Source organism: Fringilla coelebs (assembly GCF_963513975.1).
Source record: "Fringilla coelebs genome assembly, contig: SCAFFOLD_70, whole genome shotgun sequence".
NCBI classification, from domain to species: domain Eukaryota; kingdom Metazoa; phylum Chordata; class Aves; order Passeriformes; family Fringillidae; genus Fringilla; species Fringilla coelebs.
Window position 1 is genome coordinate 742066 of NW_028167380.1, and position 13584 is coordinate 755649.

The 13584-nt window shown below is 54.1% G+C and overlaps 1 protein-coding gene across 1 annotated transcript; it reads right to left on the reverse strand.

Moving 5' to 3' along the window:
* Positions 1–3572: 3572 nt before the first annotated feature.
* Positions 3573–13197, reverse strand: LOC311165803 (uncharacterized protein; the record flags this gene model as incomplete). Its single annotated transcript, XM_084227305.1, has 5 exons — positions 3573–5539; positions 5694–5736; positions 6701–6785; positions 9297–9563; positions 12914–13197. 5 exons carry the CDS (start codon positions 13195–13197, stop codon positions 4032–4034), a joined length of 2187 nt encoding a protein of 728 aa, XP_084083431.1. The 3' UTR covers positions 3573–4031.
* Between the last annotated feature and the right edge of the window lie 387 nt (positions 13198–13584).

A 13584-nucleotide genomic window follows, 5' to 3' on the forward strand; every position in this document is an offset into this window, starting at 1 on the left:
TCCGGGAGCAGCGATTGGCGATGGGCCGCCCGCCCTGCAGAGAGCCGGGGCCCTTGTGCCTGCCCTTGTGCCCGGGGCGCCTTTCCCTGCCGCTCGCCCGCCCGCCTGCTCGGGGGAAATGCGCCCTGTGCCACCCCTCAGTGCCGCCCCTCGCTGCTGCCCCGGGGGCTCCCCGGCGCCAGCTGGAGTGCCCCAGGCCTCGGCCTCACCCTGCTCAGCCCAAGGCCCTGGAGAAGCAGATCCAAACACCCAGCCAGAAAGTGCCCGAGGATTCCAAGGTCAATCTTTTGTCACCAGCACAGCCTTGCTTTCAGAGTCTGGGCAGGATTAGAAGATCACCAGGAGAAAAGAGCATGAACAAATTCTGCCTTGGCACCACCTCAGGGTATAGGGGTACCAGTTGTTGGTTTCACTGGCTCTGGACTGAAGGCACTTGAGACAGTAATTCATGTTCGGACTCAAATGTTTATTATTTCTTATCAGTAGAACAGTCTCATTACTGTGAGTTCAGCAGCTTTTCTTTAGAAGGCACAAAATGGCTAACAATCTCTTGTTCCAAGGTCTTTTAAGACTAAACTATGCAATTAACAACTGACACCTAGATTATTTTCCTTTTTAAGCCAATAACGGCTCCCAAAGAGCCTGCAATGAGGAGTTTCTGCCCAATTACAAAAAGCCACTCATACCCATGAAGAAGGAAGAAGAAACATGAAGAAATCCAGGACACCCTGTGCCCTTCACCTTGCTTCCATCCACAACATACTAAAGATCCCAAAGCCTAAATTTCTCAGAGTGGACCAAGGCCCAGTAATTGGCGGGGATAAGAATGGACTAAAACCACACCAAGGAACCTGCATGCTTTAAAAAGGCAGATCCAAGGTGGAGCCATGCTAAAAAATTCTTGGAACATGTAAAATAGTTTGGGGAAAAAGTTTACTATGCATGAGGGTCTATGAATATGCAACAGGCTGATATAAGGGGAAAGGTATTTCAGGGGATCCCTGAAGGTAACAGGGTGCTCCTGGATGAGTGCCAAGATGCACCCGGCCGTAATAACCTTTGCTCCATGGTCCTGGTCTCCCATTGTCCTTTTAATTTTTTCATTTTTCATGGGAGGGAGTTTTGAAGAGCCACAAGTGGCTAATCTGCCTGCAATAAGGACCATTCCATGGGCTCTTGCCAACTTTCCTGACACATTTTCTGCAGCTCATGGAGGGTGAAGCCCTGGAGGCTCCTTAGGGGTGGGTATGGACGATTGCAGGCAGCGCCTCGATGCCCTGGATCAGCGGTGCCCCCGCCTGGGAACCCCCACGTTTTCCAGTTTCTGTGAAGCTGCCTGCGAAAAACACGTTCACTGGAAATGACTAGAAACATGCTGGGATATACTGGGAGTATCTGTAACCATACTGGGGGGACTAGAACCACACTGGGAACAACTGGGACCATGCTGGGGGCACTGGCATCAGACTGGGAGTGTCTGGGAGTGTGGGAGCAACTGGGAATAGACTGCAAGTCACTGGGATCATATTGGAGTGGCTACAATCACACTGGGATTATAGTGGGTGTGAATGGATCCTGACTGGGGCTTACTGGGAGCTACTGGGACCATGCTGGGAGGAAATTGTGGACTGGGATATATACTGGGAGTGTCTGGAACCATACTGGGGGGACTGGAACCACACTGGGAACAACTGAGATTATGCTGGTGTCAACTGGGACCACTCTTGGGGCAAGTGAATCGATGCTGGAGGCAACTGGGCATGACTGGGACCCTGCTGGGAGAGACTGGGACTATTTGAGGGGCAACTGGGATCATAATGGGAGAAACTGGGAACATCTGGAATTATGCTTGGAGCAACTGGGATCACACTTGAATCACACTTGAAGTAGCTGGGTCCATGCTGGGTAAGATTGGGGTCACACTGAGGGTGACTGGAATCATACTGGGATTGACTGGGAGCAGCTGTGAGCAACTGGCTGAAATAAACTGGGAAAAAGTGGGAGTGTCTGGGAGCATGCTGGGGGTGACTGGGATATACTGGGGGTGACTGGTATATACTGGGAGAGACAGGGAGTCTCTGGGATCACACTGGAGGCTACTGGGGTGAGGCTGGCATTGACAGGGAGAAACTGGGATCATACTGGGGGCCCCGGGGTCAGACTGGGAGTGACTGGGATCATGCTGGGAGTGGCTACAATCATACTGGGATTAGAGTGGGTGTGACTGGACCCTGACTGGGGGTAACTGGGAGCTACCAGGCCCTACTGGGAGCCAACTGGGAACATAATGAGAGGAAATGGGAGCAACTGGGATAAAACTGGGGGCAAGTTAACCACGCTGAGGTAACTGGGAGTGCCTGGCAATGACTGGTAGAATGTTCAGGGGAACTGGGATATACTGGAAGTGTCTGAAACCATATGGGTGGTGACTGGGACCAAACTGGGAGCAACTGGGAATGTGCTGGGGGAACTGGGAACAAACTGGGGGCAATTGGGAGTGACTGGGGCCCTGCTGGGAGAGACTGGGATCATACTGGGAGTGACTTGGGCAACTGGGAGAACTGGGAACATGCTGGATGAAAGTGGGAGGAACTGGAAGCAACTGGGACCTTGCTGGGGGCAAATTGCATCATCATAGGAAATGACTGGGAGTGACTGGGCTCGTACTCGGAATGACTGGGCTCATACTGGGAGCAGCCACTGCCGGCACCGGCTCCCCCGAGCCCCCTTCCCAGCCATCCCGCCCCTCAGCCCCAGCACCCCCCATTGCTGGGGTCCCAGCAATCCCAGGGGTCCCCCCCATCTCGGGGTCCCCGCTTTGCCCTTCTGGGGCTCTCCTCTCTCTAGACTCCGCTCAGGGAAGTCACGGGTCTCCCAAGGCTCCCTAAAACCGGTGTCCCCCCGCTGGTGCCACTGCTCCCTTGCGGTCCCCACGTGGCCCTGGCAGAGCCAGGAAGCCCAACCCCCACTGCGGGGGGACCCGCATCCCCCCGATCCCCGCCGGGGCTCTGCCCCCACCCACACCAGGACCCCCCAAAAACACCTCCCAGGGACCGCCAATGTCCCCCCGTGAGCCATCTGCAGCTCGGTTTTGGAGCCCTGCCAGCTCCAAACATCCACCATAAAAAAACCCCACACCCAGGCACCCCCCGGCAGATTTGGGCCCAGCTGCCCCTCCCCGGGCACCTGCGGGATGGGGGCGATGCTCCTGGGGCTTCGGCCACTCCAGGGTTCCCTCTGCCCTGCTCCAGCTGTTTCCTGCTGCCGCTTGGCCTCTTCCTCCCTCCCTCCTCTTCCTCCACCATTCCCCAAGGCTGAACCATGAGGGGAAAGGGGGCAAGGAAAGGGCCGAACTGTGAAGGGAAAGGGGGGGGGAAAGGGCGGGAACCGTGAGGGGAAAGGGGCGGGGAAAGGGCGGAACCATGAAAGGAAAAGGGGCGGGGAAGGGGCGGGAACTGTGAGGGGGAAGGGGCGGGCTCAGGCCAAGGGCGGGAACTGTGAGGGGACACTCTGGGAGGAAACACTCTGCAAACAGAAGTACAACGGACTGAACATGAATGGGAAAGAAATCAGTAAGTCTGAGAATTTAATTTGCTATCAAATACATCCGAGACAGCCAGCCCCACACAATCCCCATGCCACCCCGCCAAATTGGGATCCCACTTCTCCCAGTCTCCTCCCAACCCCATCTTGGCCTGGTGGCTGTGGAATCGAGTGAGTTTGGTGTGGGATTGAGTTTGTGGTGGAAACAAGAAATTTGAGCTGGTGTGGAGCCTTTATGGGTTAAAAATCAGTTGTTTTCAGTGGGATTTGAGTGGTTTTGAGGTCACAGATCCATCCCTCTTAACTTTTGGAGTGAAAAGAAATGGAGAAGAAACATTAAGGTCAAACCAAAAGGAAAACCAGCCAGGTGTGTTCCCAACATGGATCACAGGGAATGTGGGTCACCAGGGCTGTTCCCAAAGTAGCTCCTCCAGTGGGGGATGGAGCTGGAGCCTCTTCCCGCACTCGGGGCACTCGCAGGGCTTCCCTTACCGGTGCCTCCGTTGGTGTTTCTTCAAGTTAGAGCTGCTGGAGAAGCTCTTCCCACACTGGGGACACTCATAGGGCCTCTCCCCAGTGTGGATGCGCTGGTGGGTGATGAGGTTGGAGTTCTGCCTGAATCCTTTCCTGCAGTCGGGGCATTGGAAGGGCTTTTCCTCTGAGTGAATCTGATAGTGCCGGAGGAGTTTGGAGCTGCTCGTGAACCCCTTCCCACACTCGGAACACTTGTAGGGCCTTTCCCTGGTGTGGGTCCTCTGGTGCCTGAGCAGGGTACAATGGTGGCTGAAGCTCTTCCCACATTCCCCACACTCATAGAGTCTCTCAGCAGTGTGGGTCCTCTGGTGCTTGATCAAGTCAGAGCTCCACCTGAAGCTCTTCCCGCATTCCCCACACTCGTAGGGCCTCTCCCCAGTGTGGATCCTCTGGTGGCCGATCAGGTGGGAGTTTAGTCTGAAGCTCTTCCCGCATTCCCCACACTCGTAGGGCTTCTCTCCAGTGTGGATGCGCTGGTGTTGGATGAGGTTGGAGTTCTGCCTGAATCCCTTCCCGCAGTTGGGGCAGCGGAAGGGCCTCTCCTCTGTGTGAATCCTCTGGTGCAAGAGGAGATGGGAGGTTGTCTGGAACCTCTTCCCACACTCCCCACACTCATGTGGCCGTTCCCCAGTGTGGCTGCTCTGGTGCTTGATCAGGGTGGAGCGCTGGGTGAAGCTCTTCCCACACTGCCCACACTCATAGGGCCGTTCCCCAGTGTGGATGCGCCGGTGCAGGATCAAGCTCTCTTTCTGTCCAAAGCTCTTCCCACATTCCCCACACTCATAGGGCTTTTCCCCATTATGGATCACCTGGTGCCTGATCAGATGCGTGCTAGACCTGAACCTCTGTCCACACTCCCCACACTCATATGGCCTCTCCCCAGTGTGGATCATCTGATGCTTGATCAGGTCGGAGCTCCACCTGAAGCTCTTCTCACATTCCCCACACTTGTACGGCCTCTCTCCAGTGTGAGTCCTCTGGTGCTGGATCAGGCGGTAGCTCCGGCTGAAGCTCTTCCCACACTCCCCACACTCATAGGGCCGTTCCCCAGTGTGGGTCCTGTGGTGCTGGATGAAGTTGGAGCTCCACCTGAAGCTCTTCCCACACTCCCCACACTCGTACGGCCGTTCCCCAGTGTGGATCATCTGATGTTCGATGAGCTTGTAGTTCCACCTGAAGCTCTTCCCACACTCCCCACACACGTGGAACTTCTCCCCATCATGGAGCTGATCATGCAGCACCAGCTCTGAGCTCTGGCTCCAACTCCGGCCGCCTTCCCGGCCCAGGCTGGCTCTTTCCCCCTCACATCCCCATCTGCGTTTGCAGCCCCTCCTCATGTGGGATCTCCGGGGCTTTTTCTCCCCGTTGGGTTCCTGCACCGTGGAGCCGCTCAAAACGGCCTCTTCCACCAGGTTCTGCTGCGGGGATTTGTCCTCCCTGCTCTCCATGCTCAGCTCCTGCTCTGGGGGAGGAAGGACAAGGACAGGATGGGATTTGCCTCCATGCCACAGGCAAGGGGAAGGAGATCCCCCCAGGGCTGTCCTGCAGCCAGGGGCCATGCTGGGCTGGGAGATGGAGCACCACAGAGGGGAAAGGGGCACTGACTTCCTCCTCACCTGCCTCAGTGTCCCGGGACATCTGCCAATGGAAAATCCTGGCCTGGGGAAAACAAGGGATGAACACAGTGAGTTTGAAGGTCCCTCTGCCCAAGTCCATCTCTACAAGTCACCGGCCATCTGGGCTCCAGAAAAACCTCCCAAACAACAAGATTCAGCCCTGAAAAAGCCTCCCAGGAGTTCCCCATCCCTGGTCCCTCCTCTTTGGTGTTCAGGGGTTCCCCCCTGTCCCAGCTGCTGGGGCTCACACTTGGATTGGGGGTCCCCCTTCTCCTCGGTGCCCGCCCTGCCCAGGCTGCTGGCAGTCCCAGCAATCCCGAAAGCTCCCCGCTCTTCGCTCTCCCCATTTTGGGATGCCGGGGCTGTTTGGGCTCCCGGGCTCCCTTCTCCCCTCATTCTCTGCTCTGGGCTGCAGCGGCTCCAAGGAGTCCCCCCTGCCCCTCTCCAGGCTCCTCAGGCTCCCGCCCATGGCGGCGCTCCCCCCTCTCTGGGCTTCCCACTGTGAAATACAAAGCTGTGTTTCATGTCAGGTACATACAGGCAACATGTGTATTTTTGATTGCAATATGTGTGGAAACCGACCATGAGACAGGTGTAAGGACAAATTCTAATAATAACTGAGAAAAGTAAAGCATGGAAGACGGCCTTTGAACCTATCCTTTGTTTGCAATTAACCTTTATAAGTCTTAAGTCGATTTACAAACATTTAAATTAAAGCTTTAAGGATGTTGGGGTTTTTTGACAAGAATTTTCTGCTTGTAGTTAAGCCTTAAAGAGTTTTGCAATAGTAACCTTTTGAAGTATAATTTTAGAACATTTCTTGTAGTAAGGATCTTTGAAACTAAAGCTTTAGAATGTATAAAAAGGAAACATGCCGCTTGAGAAAGCAAGATGAACATCAACTCAAGGATTAATAGCCTCAACCAAGGGAAGCTGGACAACACTGTTATGAGATTTATAGCCCTTGCAATCAAAAGTTGGACCCACATCTGGAGACTTGACCTCACCATCTGGGAGACTTCTTCCTTTGTTCGGAAATCTGACCACCACCACCTGGGATACTCCATATTCTGGGATACATCCTGAGAAAAACTAAATCACGATAGTGTATAGAATTGTGATGGAAAAATTGGGAATTGAAACTGCTGATGAGTAAAAATTGGGAATAGAAACTGCTGAGAAAGCTTATGAGTACCCCTATAAATACCTGTGAGCCCCAACTATCGGTCTGCAGTTGGAGGGAAAACTTCCCCCACTGTACCCAGTGCTGTATTGCTCACACTTTACCATAATAATTAATAAATTGATTGTTGCTTGAATATTGGCCTAGTCAAGCTTCTTATTTATAACAAAGCCCACCCTAGCCCTGCCCAGGCTGGCCCCAAATGCCCCCGAGGGGCCGAGCCTGAGGCCCGGCCCGGGATGGGCTCCGGGTTCGCTCCGCGCCCTCCGCGCTCGCTCCGGGGAGTTTTGGCCGCGGCCCCGGACGGGCCTGGGCGGGACTGGGAGGGACCATGGAGGGCTGGGCAGGGCTGGGGCATCTGGGGCTGCTGGGGCTGGGGAGTCTGTTGGGAGTTTGGGGCAATTATTGGGGTTTGGAGAGAGTGATTTAGTTTGGGGGAGTTCGGGATTTTGGGGGTTTTGTGCATTTTGGGGGGTTTTATTGGCTCTTTGTGGGAGGTGTCATTTCGGGGGATTTGTGGAGGTTTATTGAAATTTTTTGGGGTTTGTTTTGGAAGGGATTAATTGGATTTTTTGGGATTATCTGGAATTCTATGGGTTTTTTAGGGATTTTTAGGGGATTTTGGATGTGTGGTCCAGTTTTATTGGAATTGTGGGGGTATTTAGTAGGATTCTTTGGGGGTTTGGGTATTTTTGGAACTTTTGGGGATTTTTGTACAAATTTGGGGGGAGGTTGTTGGCTTTTTTGGGTGTTGCCAGGATTTCTTTCAGTCTTGGGGGGGATTTTGTGAGACTTTTAATGGTTTTGGGAACATCTTTTCAGGGATTTGTGGGGTTTAATCGAGATTTTTGGGATTTGTTAGGATTTCAAAAGCTTTTGCGGGGTTTTATTGGGATTCTAGGGTGTTCTAAGAGGACTTTTTGAGATTTAATTGGGATGTTGTGGGTTTATTGGGATTTTGGTGCCTCTCAGCCCTTTTCCATATGTGGGGATAACCCCAAAGGCCCCTCAGACAACCCAAGGGCCCCAAAAATTCCACTAATAGCCCTCAAACCCCCCTAAAAATTACAATAAGACCATTGAAAACCCCAGAGAATCCCACTAAATCCCTGTGGAACCCTTTAAAATTTAAAAAAACTCCCAAAAATTCCAATAAATCCCCTCCACTGAAACCCCCTGCAAAACCCCAATAAAATCCCTCAAAATCCAAAACCCCTCAAATCCACAAACCCTCCCCCCAGCCCAATAATTCTCCCCAAACCCAATAACACCTCCCTAAACAACAAAATCCCCCACAGCCCAAAAAAGCCACCCCCAAATCCCCAAAAACCCTCCCAAAATGCCCAAAACTCCCCCAAAATCCCCCCAGACTCACTGGGGCCATCTGGGATCAGGGGGCACTGGCCCATGGAACAGGAGTCACTTCAGAGGGCCCTCGGAGCTTTTTGGGGAGGGGGTGTTGAGAGTTTTTTGCAGGAAAATGGACATATACAGCATATGCACAATCCAGCCTACATAGAAACTGGGTAAGGTCACCATGCCCTTGAAGGACACGAAAGGAGAAGAACACGCTCAAAAGCAGACAGTTCAGGATGCAAAGGCAGACAAGAAAACCTCAGCGAGACACATGAAGAAGGAAGACTAACTAAAATTAACTAAAATATTAAAATGGATGCGTAAAAAGGATTTAACCAATCATGTATTAGCTTGAGGCGTGAACAATAGAGAACGGTATAAAAATGGCTTGCTTTTTGTCCTAAATTGGCTTCACTTGATCATATTGATCATGGCGTGATGTCCCGTTACTGTTCCTCCGCAAAGGGGCTCCCCAAAACCCGGGACCTCAGTTCAGAGTGGGCCTGGGACCCCCCGGGACCCCCAAATCTCCCCCAGGACCCCTCCAGGAACCCCGAAAATCCCCAGAGCCCCCCAGGTTGGCCCAGGACACCCTGAGACCCCCCCAGACCCTTCCCAAGACCCCACCCAGGACTCTGCCAGGACCCTCCAGACCCCTCCCCAAACTCAGCTCAGGCTCCCCCAGCCCCTCCCCAGATACCCCCAGGACCTCTCCCCAAAACCCCCCCAGACCCTCTCCCAAAACCCTTCCAGACCTCCCAAAGCCCCTTCCCTAAACCTCCAAAACCCTCCCAGGACACCCTCAGGACCCCCCAGAGCCCTCCCCAAACTCCCCCAGGACCATCCCAACACCCCCAGACCCTCCCCACACCTTCCTACGACCCCTCCCTAAAATCCCCCCAGACCCTCCCACGACCCCCCCTCGAGACCCCTCTTAGGACCCATCCACACCCCCCAGGTCCCCCCGCAATGCCCCAGGACCCTCCCCAGACCCCCCCAAACCCCCGGACCCCTCCCCAAAGCCCCCCCAGAACCCCCGATCCCCTCTCGGGCCCCTCCCGCACCTGTCCCGAGCCCGGCGGGTCCCGGCGGCGGCGGGGAAGGGGCCGCCGCTTCCGGCTCGCCTCTGATTGGCCCGAGCGGCGCGGGGAAGGCGGGCCTTGCTGAGGAGAATCGCGCAGTGATTGGTTGGTTTGGGAGATGCAGCGCGGTCATTGGTTGAATCGGGGCAGGGCGCGTCGCTATTGGTCGGAAGCCCACGTACGCGGCGGAGGCGGTAGTTTGTGAGGGGAGAGCGACAGAGGAGAAACTGAGGTGCGGCCCGGGGGAAACTGGGGCGGGGGGGTTTAGGGCGGGTCTGAGGCGGGTTTGAAGAGAAACGGGAGATTTTTGGGAGCATTGACGGGAAATCGGGGGGTGTGCTGTGGGTTTGGGGGGAATGAGCGGGTGTGAGGGGCCTTTGGGGGATTGAGGGGGTTTTAGGGAAGTTTGGGGGAAGCTTGAGAGGGTCTGGAGCGTTCTCAGGTGGGTTTAGGGGGTTCTGAGGGGATTTTTGGGGGATTGTGAGAGGAACTGTGGGGTTGTGAGGGCCTCTGGGGGTTCTGAGGTGACTCTAGGGGAATTTGGGGGAGTCTTAGGGGATTTCATAGGGTTTGGGGGGATTGAGGGGTCTGAGGGGGATTTGGGGCAGTCTGATGGATTTGGAGGGGGTCTCAGGTAGATCTGGGGTGAATTTTGGGGAGAACAGGGCGGGTCTGAGAGTCCTGGGGAGGTTTTGGGCGTCTTGGGGAGGGGTCTGGGGTCCGGAGTGGTCCGGGGCCAACCTTGGGGGGGCTCTGGGGGTCCTGGGTGAGATTTGGGGGTCCCGGGGGGCCCCAGGCCCACCCTGAACCGGGGTCTGGCGGTTTTGGGGGGAGGGGGCACAGCAGGGGTTCCCCCCGGGTTTTGGGAGGGGTCTCCCATGGTGCCCCCTCCCCAAAAAGCTCCGAGGGCCCCCTGAAGTGGCTCCTGTTCCCCCGGCCGGAGCCCCCTGATCCAGGACTCACCCCCAGTGAGTCTGGGGGTATTTGCGAGACTTTTTGGTGGCATTTTGGGAGGGTTTTTGGGGATTTGGGGGTGGCTTTTTTGGGCTGTGGGGGATTTTGTTGTTTAGGGGGGAATTATTGGCTTTTTGGGGAGAATTATTATGTTTTTGAGGAGAATTATTGGGTTTTGGAGGGGGGGTTGTGGATTTCTGGGGTTTTGGATTTTGAGGGATTTTATTGGGGTTTTGCAGGGTTTTTTTTGGGGGGGACCGGATTTATTGAAATTTTTTGGAGTTTTTTTTAAGTTTTGGTGGGTTCCACCGAAATTTTGTGGGATTCTCTGGGGTTTTGGTGGCCACAGGGGCGAGCTGCTGGTGCTCTGCTGGGTGTTCAGTCCAGAGCAGGTTTAGGCAGGGCCAAAGAAAAGGGAAAAAAATCACAGTCCAGGGAACTTCTTTGCCTCAGCTAGCTAAACTAACTAAAGCAAAGGAGAGCTCTGTCCTGCTGTCTGTCTGTCCGCAGACAACACAGTCCAGAGCAGGAATGTGGAGGAGTGAGTGCAGTGCCTGAAAACAAACTGCAGCTTCTCCTCTCCCCCTTTCACTCTCTGGAACAAGGCTTAAAGGTGCAAAACTTATTATTCAGCATAAACAGAACAAGGCGATTGGGGATAAAAGCATCATATGGTCAACCTAGGACAGTCAGAAAATCCCAGTAAAACCCCCCAAATCCCAAACCCCCCAAAATCCACAAAGCCCCCCAAAATTCCCCAGCTCCCCCAACCCCAATCACTTCCCTCAAACCCCAGTAATTGCCCCAAACTCCCAACAGACTCCCCAGCCCCAGCAGCCCCAGATGCCCCAGCCCTGCCCAGCCCTCCCTGGTCCCTCCCAGTCCCGCCCGGGCCCGTCCGGGGCCGCGGCCAAAACTCCCCGGAGCGAGCGCGGAGGGCGCGGAGCGAGCCCGGAGCCCATCCCGGGCCGGGCCTCAGGCTCGGCCCCTCGGGGGCATTTGGGGCCAGCCTGGGCAGGGTCAGGGTGGGCTCCGATCCCTGGCAGGGATTCCCAGCCTTTCCGGGGGCAGTTTAGGCCCCTTTGGCTGATTTTGGGCCGAATCTGGTGGGTTTGAGGGGGGATTTGAGATCCCTTTGGCTGATTTGAAGCCCATATGGGTGAATGTAATCCTGTGTGAGAGATTTTAGGTCCCTTTGTTTGGTGATTGTGAAAAACGCCAATCACTTCTTTTTAAAATTTTAAAGGTTTAACGGTAATAAAATGGTTATAGAAATAGCAATACAGTTAGAGTAATAATAATTTGGACAACTTGAATTAGGACAATATGAGACAACAAAAACAAAGAGTTACGGACATCTGGGTACCTTTTTCTGGGCAGCACAAGCCCGAAAAAGGACACCCGTTAACAAAGGATTAACCCTTAAAGACAACAGTCTGTTGCATATTCATACACTTCATACATGAGGCATAAATTCCATTCAAACAAAGGATTCGCTCTGGTCATCCTCAGCTTCTTCCTCCTAATCCTAACAGCTCCTTCCAGGCGGGAAGAAGTTCCGTTTCTTCTGATAAGAGGGCAATAAATTATTTTTATCTGAAAGATTGAGGTGTTCTGTGGCTGCTAGCTCGCTGCAATTCCTTTCTTTAAAAAAAAATCTTACATAGCATAGTTTCTATTTTAACATTTTGTTATAATCCAAAACTATGTTTAACACCCTACTTAAGAGAATTAATACAACATTACTTTCTAACACAACACATATAATATTCATTTTAGTAATTGCAGAAAGCCAATCATAAAATATGCATTTTTCACAGTAATTTTGGGCCAATTTCAGTAGTTTTTTTTGCTTCTTTGAGTAATTTTCAGTCAAACCAAGTCATTTAGCATTATTTTTTGTTTTCTTCTGTTGCTTTCAGGCTGGTTTGGGTAATTTTAGGTCAATTTAGGTGACTTTTGGCAAAACCAGATAGATTTTAGGCTCCTTTGGGAAATTTTAGGCCAAAGCAGGTACTTTCAGGGTGGATTTGAAGCGCATTTCAGAGATTTAAGAGCGATTTTAGTCCATATTGTGGGGTTTAAACCAGTTTGGGCACTTTTAGGCACTTTTGGTTGGATTCTAGACCCATCACGATACTTTTAATCCTGTTTGGCTGATTTTAGGCCAAACCTGGTGGATTTTGGCTGCATTTGAGGCCGTTTTGGGTGATTTTAAACCAAACCGGGCCCTTTTAGGCCCGCGCGTCCCCTTTCCCCGCCCCTTTCCCCTCACGGTTCCGCCCTTTCCCCGCCCCTTTCCCCTCACGGTTCCCGCCCTTTCCCCGCCCCTTTCCCCTCACGGTTCCGCCCTTTCCCCGCCCCTTTCCCCTCACGGTTCCCGCCCTTTCCCCGCCGCCTTTCCCTCACGGTTCCGCCCTTTCCCCGCCCCCTTTCCCTCACGGTTCCGCCCTTTCCCCGCCCCCTTTCCCCTCACGGTTCCGCCCTTTCCCCGCCCCTTTCCCCTCACGGTTCCCGCCCTTTCCCCGCCGCCTTTCCCTCACGGTTCCGCCCTTTCCCCGCCCCCTTTCCCTCACGGTTCCGCCCTTTCCCCGCCCCCTTTCCCCTCACGGTTCCCGCCTTTTCCCCGCCCCCTTTCCCCTCACGGTTCGGCCTCCGGTAACGGCGGAGGAGGAGGAGGAGGAAGGGAGGAAGAGGCCAAGCGGCCGCAGGAAACAGCTGGAGCAGGGGAGAGGGAGCCCTGGAGTGGCCGCAGCCCCGGGAGCGTCGCCCCCATCCCGCAGGTGCCCGGGGAAGGGGAGCTGGGCCCAAATCTGCCGGGGGCTGCCTGTTTTTCGCGGGCAGCTTCACAGAAACTGGAAAACGTGGGGGTTCCCAGGCGGGGGCAGCGCTGATCCAGGGCATCGAGGCGTTGCCTGCAATCGTCCATACCCGCCCCTAAGGAGCCTCCAGGGCTTCACCCTCCATGAGCTGCAGCAGACGTGTCGGGAAAGTTGGGAAGAGCCCGTGGAATGGTCCTTGTTGCAGGCAGATTAGCCACTTGTAGCTCTTCAAAACTCCCTCCTGTTCTCTCGCCTTTGAAAATGTAAAAGGTTTGATAAAAGACAATGGGAGACCAGGACCATGGAGCAAAGGTTATTATGGCTGGGTGCACCTTGGCACTCAGCCAGGAGCACCCTGTTACCTTCGGGGATCCCCTGAAATACCTTGCCCCTTACATCAGCCTGTTGCATATTCATAGACCCTGATGCATAGTAAACATTTCCCCCAAACTATTTTACATGTTCCAAGAACTGTTTTGCATGGCTCCTCCTTG